Source organism: Gastrolobium bilobum, unplaced genomic scaffold, assembly GCF_033153095.1.
Source record: "Gastrolobium bilobum isolate Gb01-03AN ecotype WA unplaced genomic scaffold, APGP_CSIRO_Gbil_v1 utg50313, whole genome shotgun sequence".
Classification (NCBI taxonomy): Eukaryota; Viridiplantae; Streptophyta; class Magnoliopsida; order Fabales; family Fabaceae; genus Gastrolobium; species Gastrolobium bilobum.
The window spans coordinates 32,628-50,329 of NW_026900117.1; the positions used below are offsets into that span (position 1 = coordinate 32,628).

A 17,702-nucleotide genomic window follows, 5' to 3' on the forward strand; every position below is an offset into this window, starting at 1 on the left:
ACTCTTCTCACAACATAAAACCGATACGCCTCTACATCAAGGTCGTCAAACTCCTGAATCCTACCTAAACCGGACAACGGAGGTAGAAGCATAAAAAAAAACACAAATTGTAAGGTTTTATCAATTATATAAAACTATATTCAAGAACATAAGTATAAATATAAAATAAAACAAATAAGGCATAGTAACACTGTCACTTATGAGATTGGCATGCACCAGTCCACATGAGAATAATGATAAACCTATAGTTAAATTGAAAGGCATAGGACACCCTAATGCTATAAAGCTCCCACTATCCGAAGGATTCAGAGAAAGGGTCTATAGAAGGCAGTTGTAAGTTACACTTGTAAGAGGTTAATTATATGAATCCAACCTGTTACCTCTTATTTAAAATGAAAGGTATAAATTACAGAAAATGGAAAAGGCACTAGTCATGAATAAATAAGCAGAACCATTGGAGGCAAACATTTATTGGACACATTTATCTTGAACTCTACAGCTTTGCTTTTGTGGATAATCTTGTTCTAAGGTCCTCTGCTACAGCATCAATGAACTCTTCAGTATTCAAATACTGAGACCTAGAAGCCCTACAAAAAAGAAAAGAACAAGTAATTTAAATTTGTAATACATAAAAATCAGATGAAGTAGCTACTAACTAGCGTTCTGAAAGAACTATCCCAATGCCAGAAATTACTTAGGTCCATGAACAAGAAGTGCAAGATCCTTTGTCATCTTTCCCAATTCAACAGTTCCAACGCATGCTGCTTCCAGTTTCTCTGTGAAGTCCAACAATCTAGCATTCCCATCCAACTTTGCCCTGAAAGAATTAATCTACTAAGTCTTCTGTCTGATTTTATGAACTAAAATGGAAAAATATCAATGTCAATGGATTCTAGTATGACCAAATATTAATCAGATGAGTTTCAATTTCAATATTACCTATGTGCAAGACCTCTTGACCAGGCAAAAATTGATGCAATACTGTTTGTGCTGGTTTCACCTCCCTTCTGATGAACCCGATAATGACGGGTAACAGTACCATGGGCTGCCTCTGCTTCAATGGTTTTTCCATCTGGGCAAACCTGTTAGCAAATTTAGCTTCTTGAACATTCTTGCTAGAGATGTAACCAAAGGACAGAAAGAAACAAATAAAGGATATGCATGAAGAGAAAAGAAAAACACTGCATAGGGTTAGAGAACTGATACCAGTACTGATGTCATCAATCCAAGAGAACCAAATCCTGTTCAATGGAAACTATTGTTCAGATCATATTAAGCATGAGAGATGCTGGTGATGGATTTTTCAAAACCTTGGCCCCTCTAATTTCTTAATATAAACAACAAAACTTTCAAGAATTTCAAGAACTAGAAACTAAGTGAAGGTCACAAGAACAAATGGATATCCCACCTTGAGCTAAGAAATCACTCTGCACATCCCCATCATAATTTTTGCAGGCCCATACATAACCTCCATCACTTTTAAGAGCATAGGCAACCATATCATCTATAAGACGGTGTTCATACCTAAGAATTATGGAATATGAATTAGCAATCTACTTAGGAGAAAGGTTTTGATTAGCATGACAAGCAATTCATCTGACCATATCCCCACGGCTTTGAACTTGTGACTCCATTGAGTGTCAAAAACTTCCTGGAAAATGTCCTTGAATCTTCACAAAAGCAAAGAATAAAAAATGTGCTTGAGGGTTTGATTAACTACAGTTAACGATAGTGTCTCAATTACAACTAGTAACAAAGGTAAAATTAAAGAAGAAACAGAATATTGTACTGATGAAGGTTGATATCAGATTGAACAGTGATGATGACAGAAACTGAAAGAAATTACAGAAAAAAACCAAGGGGTCCAAGCCTTTTGAGAGGGCTGGTCTCTCCCAACCCAAATTCTCACTAATTGCCTGCCTATCTTCTATTACCTCCCCCTACTTATCTCCCATATCCCTTTACAGTTTGTTGCCAACTACTCTTTAACAGAAATCTTCATAACAGAATGCAAAATTCCTCTCCTAACAGACTCGCCTACTCAACATGGGGAAATTGTTTTCCTGTTCCCCTTCCTAGAATACATCTCTGAAATCAGTGATGTATTTCTATCAATACTTCCCCCAAAAGATCCACCTTGTCCTTGGGGTGAAGTTCATCCATCAAAAGACCCTCCCCCGGGATCCCACTATTTGAAAGCCCTTGCAACCAGAAAGATTGTCCGAGAAATCCTTTCCGTGATGTCATAGTCTTCTCCTAAGATCATGGTCTTCACACCAGCAAAAAACAAGCAAATATAAGCTGGCATTCCTAATATATCATGGTCTTCTGCTGATGTCCCATATTCAACTATAGTGCTTACTCTTATATTGTTGGGACATAAGGAGAAGAATATGATATATTAGGAAAGCCAGCTGACAGTTGCTTGTTTTTTGCTGGTCTGAAGACTATGATATAAGGAGAAGACTATGACATCACACAAAGGAATGCTCGGACAATCTATCCGGTTGCGAGGGCTTTCAAACAGTGGGATCCCAGGGGGAAGGTCTTTTGCTGGCTGAACTCCACCTTGAGGACAAGGGGAAGTATTTATAGGAATACCCCACTGATATCGAAGGTGTATTCTAGGAAGGGGCAAAGGAAAACAGTTTCCCCATGCTAAGTAGGCAAGTCTGTTAAGAGATGAATATTCTATTCAGTATGAGATTTCTGTTAAGAGTAGTTGGCAACAAATTGTAAAGGGATATGGGAGATAAAGAGCAGAAGTAACAGAGGATAGACAGGCAATTAATGAGAATTTTGATTGGGAGAGACCAGCCCTCGCGAAAGGCTTGGACCCTTTTTTTTCTGTAATTTCTTTCAGTTTCTATCATCATCACTGTTCAATCCGATATCTGATATCTGACTTCATCAATACAATTTCTGTTTCTTCTTTAATTTTACCTTCGTTACTAGTTGGAATCTATCAAATATAAAGAAAGATGAACCACAAGTAAACCAGCATACCTTCCATCATATTTCTTTAGAATAGTATTTTTAGTGCTAAGATAGAGTGGCCGTCTTTTCTGGTAAGCAACGTTCATTGAAGCCTCAGCAAAAGCTCGAATGGACTGTTTCCAGACCAAATACAACATATTATGATTATTGCCAATGCAGTTATGAATTCTTTCTGAGAAGAATAATAAAAAGAAGCATCACCCAGGTTGCAAACCTCATCAGTATTATACATGGACAAAGCTACGCCTCCAGCACCAGTAAAGTTATAGACCTCTAGCTCCTTAATTTCTTCATGCCCACTGGGTGCTGTAAACACAACTGAACTTCTTAGGATACTTTAATTTTATAGACTGTGTAAAGAACCTTGGGATACACCACTCCAAAAGCTAGCTCAAAAGGTGGGAGTGTCCAAGACCTTATAAATTCCACATTAGTTGCACATACAACCAATGTGGGACTATATATCTCAACACGCCCCCTCACACGAGAGCCTATTGGGCTTGAAGAGTGGACAATGCAACAGGCCCAGCCTACCTGTGCTAAGAAACGCCACAAAAGAAAGTGGGGGGGGGGAGCGGCGAGGCTCTGATACCATGTAAAGAACCTTGGGATACACCACCCCAAAAGCTAGCTCAAAGAGTGGGAGTGCCCAAGGCCTTATAAACTCCACATTAGTTGCACATACAACCAATGTGGGACTATATATCTCAACACGCCCCCTCACACGAGAGCCCATTGGGCTTGAAGAGTGGACAATGCAACAGGCTCAGCCTACCTGTGCTAAGAAATGCCACAAGAGAAAGTGGGGGGAGGCGAGGCTTTGATACCATGTAAAGAACCTTGGGATACACCACCCCAAAAGCTAGCTCAAAGGGTGGGAGTGCCCAAGGCCTTATAAACTCCACATTAGTTGCACATACAACCAATGTGGGACTATATATCTCAACAGACTGCTAACTCTTTGATCTATTAGGGAATGACAGCAATGAAAGATTTGGCATTTGTTGAGAAATTTTGCAACTTGAACAAGATTGAATTTGTAAATTAGTTGAGTCATGAGAAACAGTTGACTAGATAGTGAATTTACCAAACACCAATTTTAGCTTTCCTGGGCCTTTTATAACTGCGTCGGTTGCCCGATATTGGTCTCCAAAAGCATGTCTTCCAATGCATATTGGCTTTGTCCAGCCTAAACAATAGCCAGATAGTAATTAGCACTTGCAATCATAAAATGAAATTCAAATATCAAATAAGTTCTAATTTTTTATGAACCTGAAACAAGACGAGGAATGTTTTTACAGATAATCGGCTCTCTAAAAACAGTGCCTGTAGGAATTGAAATTGAATATTTGCCCAGATATCAGCAAAAAATTCAGAAACATAGCAGGGTAAAAACCATTAGAAAGTTTAATTACCATTTAAAATGTTCCGGATTGTCCCATTTGGGCTCTTCCACATTTGTTTTAAATTAAACTCCTTGACACGAGCTTCATCTATGAAAAAGAAAAACTTTGCATGTGAATTTTAGTTATAATGCACAGGCAACAAGTTAGTACAAAATCTTAAGTTAATATGAAATGGAAAGGCATGCGTCATTCCAAATTAGAAAATTATGAATACCTGGAGTTACGGTTGCACATTTGATAGCTACATTATACCTGCAATGAAAAAAAAAAAGAAAAAAGAAGAAGAAGAAATCCAATGGTGATATTAGGAGGCCTCAGCAAGTAAGAGAAGTTCGCTTAACACTTATACACAAACAAAAACAATGAAAGCTTCCTATTCCACAGAATTTGAAAAAAGGTAACATTCAAAAAATAAATTAGTTCACCCAATGGATATAGCTCAGTTGGCAACACAGACTGAGTATAGAGTGGGGAAAAGACCTGTGTTCGATTCCCATCAAATACATCTTTGGGGAGGGACAAGGAGCTTTAACTATGACTAAGCCCCGACTCGGGATTAGCTCATAGTTGGCTCAAAGAGTTGAAGCTTGTAGGGATACTGGGGGTCGGTATACCAAAAAAAAAAATTAGTTCAGTTTACTAAAGTTGATAATGTATCAGCGAAAACTAAATACAATCAGAAATTATAATCCTCTTTCCATATTACATAAGCCCATCCATCTTGCATTCTTTCTGTGCCTTCCAACCATGTTTTAGGGGATATTTTTGCAAATTACCCCTTTTCTATCATAATACTATATAGGGTTTGAATTCGTTGTTCAATCATTCATTCATGCAACTACCCATTCACCCACATCTCACTAACTTGCCGGTGTTGTTTCCAGCACACCAAATGCCCTTTTCTATTTACGAACTCTGTTCTGTTCAGCGTTTATGCACGTCCTCTGTTCTGAGTTCTCACACAGGCCTGTGTCATTCACATACTCTGTTCCGTTGCTGATCCTTCTGTTTATAATTATTATTATTTGTGTTATGAGGCTTTTAACTTCTCCTTGGTCACCCTTCACATCATCTGTAGTCATGGCACCATCCACTCAGCCACAAGGCACAACTCCACAAATCAGTGTAAGTGTCAATGAAGAAGACTTGGAAGATCTTGGAGATGATGATTCCGATCATGGAAAAACTTGAATGTGAATTTGAATGTTTAGTTACTTTAAGCCTTAGAGGCTAAAACTTATATAAGATTTGTCATTATACTTTCTTATTTCCTTTGTTAGAGAATAGTATAAACCATTAAAAAAAACCATTATCCAACACCTTAAGGTTTTGGGTTGAAATGGTTCTTTACATGGTATCAGAGCCTCGATAACACAGGTTCGATCCTTATCGCCCCCCATTTTCTCTTGTGAAATTTCTTAATACAGGTAGGTGGGCTTATGCATTATCCACCCTTTAAGCTCAATGGGCTTTCTTGTGAAGGGGGCGTGTTAGAGTATAATATAAACCATTAAAAAAGACTCTTACCCAACATCTTAAGGTTTTGGGTTGAAATAGATCTTTACATCCTTTATGATCCTAGACTTTTGTTATGGACTAGTGTGTTTAGCATAAGACTAAGACTTTTGCTTATTAATTATGAATATATCTTCAATTTTAAGTATTTTTTTATTTTTATTTTCAAGCATTTATATATGTGTAGTGTAAGTTATTTATTTTATATATAAAATTTTGTATAGTGGCCATCCCGCTATCCGCTATCCTGCTAGCAGTTTTGGGCCAGCCACTCCATACCGTTTTATGGGATTGATAACAATGCATAGATATGCCAGCTTGCAAGAGGGCTATGGGTGAGAGTGAGACTCAATTTCAAGCTTTGAGTGAGATGAATGATTCATCTACTGTTGAATAAACACCTTGGGGGCATTTAAATGTGAGTTTAGTTATCTGTTATCCTCTGCTAAGAAACAGATGCATAAGAGAGTGAGGAAAAAAAAAACATTTCAATCATTAAAGCAACACACTTATACTATGTTCCAGATTCCATGGTAACTTTGGCTAAGAAAAGATATCTCTACAATATCTAAATAAATGGGATATCTTATCTGAAATCCAAATAAGTGAAAGATCAGCATGGCTATGCATTGAATCCTTCAAGCTAATTTTGGGGGAAGAAATAAACAAGATAGAGGTGGATTTCCCTTTTAACAGTATTGGAATTGTTGATCTTAACAATAATCGTGGAAGAAACTGATAAGAACCTTGAGGTGCACCACCCCAAAAGCTAGCTCAAAGGATGAGAGTGTTCAAGGTCTTATAAACCCCACATTAGTTGCCCATACAACTAATGTGAGACTCCAAGTCCCATACCTTGCAAAAGGATCGTAACATTCCACCACGCTCCGCAGCCCCAGCGCCTACGCGGGCTGGCTTTGCGCTAGTCTTTTACTAGCATCGGGCGAACAGTGCAATGCCGGCGTCACCACCCGCGCCGCTCAATTGCAACCGGGAGGCATAGTGGAAGGCTCTGATACCATTTGATAAGAACCTTGAGGTGCACTACCCCAAAAGCTAGCCCAAAGGATGAGAGTGCCTAAGACCTTATAAACCCCACATTAGTTGCCCATATAACTAATGTGGGACTCCAAGTCCCATACCTTGCAAATAGGATCGTAACAGAAACAAATAAAAATTGAAAAAAAAAAAAGGCAGAAAGAGTGACACTCATTGCAACAACAAAACCATACATAATCCAAGAAGTGCAAAGAAGCCTCCAAGGCAAAAATTAGAGCACATACTTGAGTGTAGCTTCAGCACTTTCAATAGTAACTCTATCATTCGTGGCATCTCGATGAGGAAGGCCAAGGTCAAAATACTTAATATCCAACTCCAAATAAGGGAAAATAAGCTGCAAAATGTAAAAAATACAAAAGGATAATAAAATGCAAAAACCAAAACATAAACATACCTGATTCATGAAAGATAACACAAGAAAATATAACTACCTTATCTTTTATCAATTTCCAAATTACTCGTGTCATTTCGTCTCCTACATATATGCAGACAATGAAAGATTGATTATTCAGAGAAAGAAAGTGGATATTTTCTAATACGTATTAACCCCCAAGCACAGTAAACATCAAATGATTCAGAAGAATTTTATTTTTTTATTTTATTTTTTTTGAGCATGAGACCCCCATTTGAACTCAATTCTCAATAATGATTAAATCATAACATACCGTCCATTTCAACGATGGGGTTGTCAACCTTTATCTTCTGAATCCCCATTTCTTGTGTTTGGATGAGGTGAAAGTGGGAACTCAGGAAGGAACAACAATTTAACAAATTCACACTGCGAAAGAGAGAGAGAGAGAGAGAGAGAGAGAGAGAATGTTTTGTTTCAACGAATCTTAGATTCTCGATTCCTAAGGAACACACTCGGCAAGCCTAGTTATCTACGCCTGCAACAATAACCTTGAATTCTGGACAAAATCAATTGGTCTGTTTGTTTTGTTCCGCCACTTTTTCTTTGATCAGCGTTTTCTCTCACGTGTCTCAAGTTCCACTACCATGAGAGGTGAATATCAGAAAACCCACGTGGCTTCCGCTTTCCATGAATATGATTCAAGCCAAAGTATATTTTTTTTTTTTTTTTTGATAACACAAGCCAAAGTATATTTCCTATGAAAGTAATGGACCACTATAATATGTTAATAAAATGTTATTATTTTAAATAAAGTTGACTTTAAAAAAAAAACGTGAATATTGTTACCAAAATCAATCTTATTAAACTTGAATCGATTATTCACTCTGTGTATATTGAATTATGATTTTAAAAGATTATTTTGAGATAATTTTTTTTGTAAATTTTAAAAGACTATCTAATATTTTAGTGACTTTAAAGGCTTTTTTTAAAAACTTTTTTACAATCAAAATTTTATAAAATTAGATTTTAAATGATTTTAATAGAATTTATAAAATTTGAAAGGAAAATATAAATTTATAAAATTTAAAAAACCATATGAATTTTTAATAAACATTCAAAATTACAAGAGTCAATAAAGAAAATACCAAACAAATACAATAATATTAATAAAAAAATAAAACCTACTATAATTTTCTCAATCAGTAATTTGATATAACTTGATGTCCTACTAAGCAGCAGCTCTCTACATATCTATATTAGTCCTCCACGCATTAACATCTTCTCGTTCCTACTCTTAGGTTTGACCAATAAGTTTAAAATTATCTTCTTCATTTGATATCAGAGCTATGCATATATGACTATAAAACCCATATTTTTTTATTTATTAAAATAATTTGAAATTTGCATATAAACCTAAAGTTCATGATAAAATTTCGTTTGAAATTTTTTGTGACTAATCTTGGAAACCTTTGGATATTTTGTTATACGTGATGAAAGTTTCTTAACCATATATTATATGCATGTTTTCAATGAATATTATAAGAAAATTTTGAATTTGAATTTTTGGGTTTTATTACATAAAAGTTTAGAAAATTTCTCAAATTATTTTCAATTGATACATTGAAACCGGTGTTTTAAAAATCGGCTGGGTCGACTCGGGTCTTAGTGACTTGGTGGGTTACCCGATTCGAGCGGCCCTTTGGATCGTTACGCAATCAACCCGTTTGGACCAGTTGACTTGGCCGGGTCTCGGTGACCTGACAAGTTAAATAGAACCTGTTTGGACCGGTAAAATTCCCTTTTTTTAAAAAAAAATAAAATGGATTGGTGTTAGTTGAAGCTCAATGTTTTAAGTTTCAAGATGGATTATTTTGTCAATTGTTTGGGCGCTTAATCCCTATTTCAACAGCATGATAATTGTAATATTTTAAAAATAAAAAAAATAGTAATAACTAAAATATCTTAGATATTTATAAACGTAATGATTAAGATTCCTTAGATATTTATAAACGTAATAATTAGATTCCTTAGATTTTTATAAAAAGTAATGATTACATTCCTTTTTCAAAAACTATATAACCCCCCCCCCCCCCCCAACACACACACAAAGTTGCGTAGAGAGGAAGGAAAGAAAGAGAGATGGAGAGAGAAAAAGAAAGAAAAGAGAGAGAAAGAAGGAAAGAAAGAGAGAGAGAAAGAAAGAAAAGAGAGAGAAAGAAGGAAAGAAGAGAGAGAGAAAGAAGGAAAGAGAGAGAGAGAGAGACAGAGAGAGAGAGAGAGAGAGAGAAAGGGAGAAGAAGAAGAAGGGAAAGAAAGAAGAAAAAGAAAAGGAAATGTAATATTGGAAGTAAGCAACTCATTTTCTCCTTTATTTTAAAAAGCTATGTTGGTTCTATTTTTTTCTATGTTGTGTTGAAAGTTGGTATTTTAAAGTTATTTCTTTAAAAGCAAAATTATTTTATGAATTCTTTCTACTCCTTTACTTTACTTTCTATCTTTTAATTTTGTGACTATTGATGAAATTATAACAAGATTATAGAACTAAAAGATTGCTTTGGTACCAAACGGATAATAACAGAATATGCAATCTTTTACTGAGTGATTCTGATGTGGCTGACCCACAAGGAGATCAGAATGGTTATAGGGTAAGGGACGCCTTATCATGGCTTGAGCTCTGTCATACAGAACCTTTCACATACAGAACCCACAGAGTTTGGGCGCTCCAGAATTGAGCTTTAGTCATTTCAGTTAAAGATTACATGTTCCTATATGTGTATCTAGGATCCACAAAGTTTGGGTATAACCCACAAAGGTTTGGGTATAACTGAATGAAGAACCCACAAAGGTTGGGCTTATATTTATTGTTTATGATATTATTTTCTTATTATAAATTTTATTCTGTGAGAATGATATTTTCCACTGAAGTAGCTGGATTGGTTATAGTTCGAAAACCCCAATATTACTGAGATTTATCTCACATGTGTTTGTTTTTATGCTAACCTTTCCAGAGTAAACAGACCAGTATATGTAGCTTTGGAGTAAGATAAAGCACTATGGCTAAAGACTTTGAAGACTATACGGAGCTTAGTGGAGCAAATTAATAAAAAGAAAATGTTTCTCTTTAGTTTAGATTATGATGTATTTATGATGTAATAGTGAACTTGACTTCTGTATAATTAAAGATTATAAATATTTTGTCATATGCCTTATTTCTTATCTACTGCGTTAGAATTTCACTTAAGAATTAATGTGATATCTTCTATCCTAGTCAGTTATAGAGGATGTTACATTTTATGGTATCAGAGCAGTGGTTCAGGTAAATAAAAAACCTAAACTATTATAATTGCTTGATATTTTGTCATAGATCATGCATATTTTGAGTTATTTTAATGAGCCTGATCAACTTCACATCATAAAACAATATATGTAGATCTATGGCAGACACAAGGCAGATATCTTCTTCAACTTCTGAACAAGAAGTTAACCCAGTAACAGATGCGTTTACCCGAGTGGAAGAAGCTCTTAGGGAACAAACTATGACTAATCAGCAAATTATTCATGAGCTGAGGGAGGATCGTGCAACCAGAAATCACACCCATAATTCTGAAAGTGAAAATGGACCTAGGACTGCAAATACTCAGGGAGGACTTAATTCTGATTATAAAGGACTCACTGAATTCCGTAAGCATAAACCTTCCACTTTTCGTGGAGATTATTGAAAGTAAAATGGCCTTGAAGAACATAGCATGTGAGAGGGAAAAACAAAATTTTTCATATGCGAAATTATACATGCAATCAGGAATCATGCTTTATGGCATGTGATGTTACCTTTGTTTGTGAGTTCAAAACTCCAAGACGATCAGTGCTAGGTTTGAAGGGTTCAAACCCTCTAACGTTGATCCACATCACCCACGTCAAGATGCAAGAACACTTTCTTGAAAGCCACCAATTGACCACCACAGAGAGGCTTGCTATGCGCTCAGTAGGTGAAGAAGGAGGCTAGGTATATGTGTTTAGAAGAGTGAAGTCTCCAGCATAAAAACTTCACAAGAGTGGGAATGGTATATAGAAGAATAGGCTAGATTCTTTTGAAAAACCTTAAGGAGGAACTTACCAACTAGGCGCACAAGAGAGGGAGAGAATTATTGTATCAAATCAGAATTTTACTTTACTTATAGTGAAAGTGGCACACAAGTGAGTGAGACAAAGGTGGAGTTGTTGCAATTCAAAAATCCCAACAACCTCCCATTTGAATCCTCATAAGACTAGGTCTTTATCTAGTCAAAATTCTGAACCAATGGTCATCATATGACCACCAATTCATGCGCCCCTATTCAGCCCAAAAAGGGTCCAGATACATTTGAGCTATTGCATTCAAGTTTGAACCAACTAGCTCACTGATTCTCTCAACAACCAAATCTGATTGGAGCTTGTTGGTTTAACAGGATGACAATTATCTCCCACCAAAATGGCGCCCCAAATCAGCCCTTGGAGATCTCCATAGATCTTCTCTTGATACAAGGGATTTGTTCCAACAAGATCGCATCTTATCATTTTGTTACGAAACAACTTTTCATAGCCAATTCAAATTTGAATTCAAACATTTAAATTCAAACGTTCAAACATTTAAATTCAAAATTCAAATTCAAATTTCAAATTCAAAATTCAAAATTCAAATTTCAAAATTCAAATTCAAAATTCAAAATTCAAATTTCAAATTCAAAATTCGAATTTCAAAATTCAAATTCAAAATTCAAAATTTAAATATTTGATAATTAAATTAACTAATTAAATTAATTAGTAATGTCTTGGACCATCCAAGCCCATTAACAATACCATGCGCCCTCTCCCTCTTAGGTGGGCTTCCAAACTTCATCTTAGGCTAACAACCATTATTAGGCTCAATACCTTTAATGCTATATCATCATGACATTAAGGTGTTAGTGTGTGACCCATTAGGTCCAACATAGCCACTGACATAAACGGGCTCAGGCCCAACAAGCCCACAACCCATTTAATGACAACACAGAGCACTAGCAATGCTTTGTTGCCCCAGAGCTAGTTAGATTAATGACTTGATCATCCTATTACACATATTTGGTTGCCGTATGTATTTCTTTTCGTCTCGGTTACCTTCCCATAAAACCTAGGGTAAGGAAGCGTATCAACCTTGCGGTTTAGGGTAAGCTTTATTCGAAATAGGGAATCTTTAATTTACTGACTCTAAAGGCAAATTATCTCATGATCTCTTTTACTATGCATAGATTCTCGAGTCCCTGTAAATGTCATCCCGATTTCTCCGGTTTACAGATAACCTAATCTCTCACAGAGATTTGACGAATTCTTTCAGCTTATCACCCTAGCCCTGTGCTCTTTCAGGACAAGCCCAACAGTATACATATGAGTCTCCATGTTTCAGGTAGACGAGGTATACAGTCAAAGCATGCCTTCTAGAACACAGTTGTAACACCCCGTATATATGCGGTAATGTTATCATAATATCGTATTAAGCTGCGCTTAATTAAAATGCGGAATTACTTTTTCTTTTCAATTATGATGCCATTAACATTACCAACTTGCTTAATAATCAATTAATAAAACATCGCCTGTATGTAATTGCAATAAAACAGCTAACTGAAATACCTCATAACATAGATAATATAAGTGTGGCTCTAGTCACGGAACTACAACAATGTAGACCGGACCATCTAACAGTTTATACAACTCCAATCTAAAAGTACTAACAGAAAGTGTCATGGACAATCCCCATGCTCACTCAAATAAGGCAACATGTCCAACATCAGTCTCAACAACAACATAATGATAAAAGGCATAAAACATAATCAGCATCAATATCCAGTCATGCTAACAAATAAGCAGAAACAACATAATCAGCTAAGCTCTGGCCTCCTGCCGCCTGAGACATCAGTACCCATACTACCTGATCCTGAAATAAGCATTCCCCAAACGTGGGGTAAGATCTCTAATCTAGAAATCTCAGTAAGCCAGTGAGTCCTCAAGGATATTCCACCCCAAGCTCACTTACATGTGCAATATAAGTTCAAAAGCAGTTTATCATTTATCTTTTCTAAAACAATGCAATGCATCAGATAATCATGCCATGTGTGTCAATACTAATCTACTGGCCAGAGACAGTGCAGGTATACGTCTATCACCTACACACCGTGCAAGTACCACTTGCATTCACCCTGGTACACCGTCTTGTATGGCGCTACATACTCAGGCTTCCCGTCAAGATGAAACAACACATGCATATTAAAAGCCATTACATGTAAAGTTCAATCAACATATCAAATATCCAAAAGCATGTACACAGCATGCATAAACCATACCCCCATGGGACATGGTGAACCACAACATGGCTAAACCGAGGACACGAAAGCTTACCTTGCAAGCTAACTCCAAAAGCCAAGAGTCCACAGCTCAAAGTCCAAACACAGCAGATTCACAATCTGTTATGGACCAATACTATATCAATAATAATGCAACACAAGCATATAACTTAAAGACAACGCCTTTCCTTACGTTCTACGTCTTAAGGCTCCATACCAAGCCATAAGTCCTTAATCACAACGATTCTGACTTAAATCATTAATTACAGAAGTTCAACTTCATCAATTTAGGGTCCATAAACCCCCAATAGCCTACTGTACGCACAACACAGCTACTGTTCTACGAAATCCCAGAATATCCGGATATTCCTCGGGACCATATCCGGATATTCAATATCTGGATATCTCACTGGACATATCCGGATATGCAATACCCGGATATCCAGAATCCCATATCCGGATATCTAATATCCGGATACTCAAAACCCATATCCGGATATCACATATCTGGATATTCATCGGGCACATATCCGGTTATTTCACGACAGAATGTAGAAAATGCATTTCGTGAAGATATCCTTCCAAGGTTGGGTTTTTAACGATTTAAAGCACCTAAACATGCATTTCTAGGTGTGTTCAACATTACCCAACAACAAGTTATCATCTTTAAGCCTTAACATGCATCAAGCTTTCATTTTTAAGCATTAAACTCATGATCAAAGGTTGGTACACATAGCCCAGCTCAAAACAGAAGAAGAGGTTGCTCTTTGGAGCTCACAATCAGCCCCTCAAGACTGACTCAACAAGGTGCACGAAAATGGATCAACAAGCTTGAACCTTTCAACACAAAGGAAGCTTCTTGGACCTCACGATGCCAAAACAAAGGCTCCCACAAACAACCAACACAAGTCAGCCTCAAAACCTCACACACAGCAGCTCTCTCAACTCAGAAAAGACCAGCAATGAAGTCCCAAAGCTAGCTCTCACCCTCACCAAGTGTCTCCTAAGAGAAAGTGTGAAGAAATTCAAGAAAGGAAGTGTCTTGGACCCAAAATGGAGAAGAAATCCCAAAGAGCAGCCAAGCTGATCAGCCACCCTCACACACTCACGTAGAGAATGTAATATGGCCTAGGGTTTTGTGCCCACTAAGGCTTATATAGTGGTTTAACAATTAAACACACAGTATTAACTTTAATTGCTACGCTTAGCATTTTAATCCCAAACTTTGGATTATGAAACTACATAATTTTCTAAGATTTATCATATTTTTCTTATAATTTTCTGAGCACTTTTCCGGTACGCGCTTTTCCAAGCCAGTATCGGTTTCTAGCACCAGTTCTCATTATCTGGACTTGAAACTCATTTTACAAGTCCTACATATCATTCTAGTAATTATCATATACTTATTATAATTTTCCGGGATACTTTTTCGGTACGCATTTATATCGACTAGCAAAACCAGTATCTGCACTTTTCTTCCGAAAAGCGACTTTCAGCAATATTACCCACTTACTATAATTATTAAAGCCTCATAATAATTATTAGAGTCAATTATGGAATCATTTCCTAATTTTGCATAATTTATTAATTAAATTCCTTAATTAACGATGCAGGTTCTTACATTCACCCCACCTTTTTAGGATTTTGACCTCAAAATTAGAAACATACCTGGTCGAAACTCGGGGTACTGCCGGAGAAGCTCGTCCTCACGCTCCCAAGTACACTCCTCAGGAGTCCTTCCGGTCCACTACACCTTGACCATCAGAATGATCTTGCTCCTCAGCTGCTTCTCGCCACGATCGAGAATCTGTAGTGGTCCTACGGGAGTCTTTAAGTTCTCCCGAACTTCCACATCATCCGGTTGCACCACGTGCGAAGGATCTGCTATGTACCTCCGAAGCTGAGACACGTGAAACACGTCGTGGATGTTAGCTAGGTTCGGAGGCAAGGCAAGCAGGTAGGCAACAGGTCCTACTCTACCAAGAATCTGGTATGGCCCAATAAACCACGGGCTCAGCTTCCTCACTACGAGTGCCCGTCCAACACCGGTGACAGGTGAAAGTCTCACAAACACGTGCTCACCCTCACTGAACTCCAGTGGTCGATGCTTGACATCGTTGTAGCTCTTCTGATGATTCTGCAACTGCTTCAGCTTTTCCCTGCTCATCTGGATCTGCAGGGTGGTTTCTTGGACAAAGTCCAAGCCAAAGAACTCACGATCCCCAACCTTCGACCAGCAGGTAGGTGTACGACACCTCCTACCGTAGAGCACCTCGTAGGGTGCCATGCCCAGGCAAGCATGAAAACTGTTGTTATACGAAAACTCTACCAACGGAAGATACCTATCTCATGTCGAGCCCTGCTCCAACGTGCAAGCCCGCAACATGTCCTCCAAGGTCTGGATAGTCCGCTCAGTCTGTCCATCAGTCTGAGGGTGATAGGCTGTACTCAGTCTCAACTGCGTACCAAAAGCTCCCTGCAGCGCCTCCCAGAACCGAGATGTGAACTTCGGGTCCCTATCACTGATGATACTCACGGACACCCTGTGAAGCCTCACAATCTCGCGAACATACAGTTTGGCCAACTGCTCTGTAGTGAATCTCACCTTCACTGGAAGAAAATGGGCAGACTTCGTCAGTCTGTCCACAATGACCCATATCGAGTCACAACCGACCTGAGTCTTCGGCAGACCCACAACGAAGTCCATGGAAATGCTCTCCCACTTCCACTCCAGAATCTCAAGAGGTTGAAGTTTACCAGACGGCTTCTGGTGTTCAATCTTCACTTTCTGGCAAACTAAACACTTGGACACAAAGATAGCAACATCTTTCTTCATGCCCGGCCACCAGAAGTTCTTCTTCAAGTCTTGATACATCTTAGTAGCACCAGGGTGGATAGAAAACTGACCCTTATGGCCTTCTGCCATAACCTCTTCCGTCAACGGACCTCGAGGAACCACAATCCTCCGCTAGAACAAAAGCAATCCATCATCATTCCAAGACACACCGTCTTGGTTCTTCACATAATCCAGACACTCTCTCTGAACTTGTGCCTCTTTAATCTTTTCTAGCAGTTCGTTCACAACATATGATGCTTCCAACCCGAGAAGTACGCTCGAACACGGAGCGGTCACTGCCAAGTGGCGGAACTTCTCAACCACATCGAAGTTACCAAGTAGCAAACTGGATGAACTACTGGATTTCCGACTCAAAGCATCAGCTACCACATTGGCCTTGCCAGGATGATACCTTAGCTCAAAGTCGTACTCCTTGATGAACTCCATCTCCTCTGCCTCATGTTCAACTCCTTCTGGTCGAATAGGTACTTTAAACTCTTGTGGTCACTGAACACCACAAACCTCAAACCAAAAAGATAATGCCTCCAAATCTTGAAAGCAAACACAATCGCAGCCAACTCCAAATCATGAGTCGGGTAGTTCTCCTCATGAGGCTTCAACTACCTCGAAGCAAAAGCAACAGCTCTACCAGACTGCATCAGCACACAACCCAGCCCCTTTCCAGAAGCATCACAGTAAAGCTCAAACTGCTCCTCAGGATCAGGAAGGATCAACATAGGTGAAGAAGTCAATCTCTCCTTCAACTCCTGAAAGCACGCCTCACACTCGTGAGTCCACACAAATGGAGTCTCCTTTCGGGTAAGGCGAGTCAAAGGGAGAACCATCATGGAAAAACCCTTGATGAACCTCCGATAGTAACCTGCCAAACCTAAGAAGCTCCTCACCTCCGTAGCTGTCTTGGGTCTCTCCCAATCCAACACGGCCTCAATCTTGTTGGGATCCACTGCAACTCCATCTGCTGAAATCACATGCCCCAGAAACTTGACTGATTTGAGCCAAAACTCACACTTAGAAGGTTTAGCATAAAGCTTTTTCTCCTTCAGCACTTGCAGAACTATCCTCAGATGCTCCGCATACTCCTTCTCAATCTTGGAGTATATCAGAATATCATCAATGAAGACAATCACAAACTGATCCAAATACGGATGGAAAATCCTGTTCAT

The 17,702-nt window shown here is 38.1% G+C and overlaps 1 protein-coding gene across 2 annotated transcripts; it reads right to left on the reverse strand.

The window, feature by feature from the left end:
• Positions 1 to 182: 182 nt before the first annotated feature.
• Positions 183 to 7,958, reverse strand: LOC133295375 (isocitrate dehydrogenase [NADP], chloroplastic-like). 2 transcript variants are annotated; one of them, XM_061494202.1, is made up of 15 exons: positions 7,643 to 7,958; positions 7,409 to 7,452; positions 7,202 to 7,311; positions 4,618 to 4,655; positions 4,413 to 4,490; positions 4,270 to 4,323; positions 4,085 to 4,186; positions 3,212 to 3,285; positions 3,007 to 3,110; positions 1,602 to 1,670; positions 1,409 to 1,524; positions 1,207 to 1,241; positions 940 to 1,082; positions 695 to 817; positions 183 to 587 (listed from the first exon to the last, which is right to left on the reverse strand). In XM_061494202.1, exons 1-15 carry the CDS (start codon positions 7,689 to 7,691, stop codon positions 494 to 496), a joined length of 1,233 nt encoding a protein of 410 aa, XP_061350186.1. In that variant the 5' UTR covers positions 7,692 to 7,958; the 3' UTR covers positions 183 to 493. The 2 variants fall into 2 exon arrangements, with proteins under 2 accessions (XP_061350186.1, XP_061350185.1); XM_061494201.1 differs by having other exon boundaries at positions 3,212 to 3,303.
• Between the last annotated feature and the right edge of the window lie 9,744 nt (positions 7,959 to 17,702).

What these genes read in the sequence shown, in the direction of transcription:
- LOC133295375 (XM_061494201.1), bottom strand. Translation starts at nt 7,691, where the DNA reads ATGGGGATTCAGAAGATAAAGGTTGACAACCCCATCGTTGAAATGGAC. An exon ending in AAAGCTAAAATTGGTGTTTG is followed by an intron (nt 3,304 to 4,084) that starts GTAAATTCACTA and finishes TTGTGTTTACAG; the next exon opens with CACCCAGTGGGCATGAAGAA. An exon ending in TTCAAAGCCGTGGGGATATG is followed by an intron (nt 1,525 to 1,601) that starts GTCAGATGAATT and finishes CATAATTCTTAG; the next exon opens with GTATGAACACCGTCTTATAG.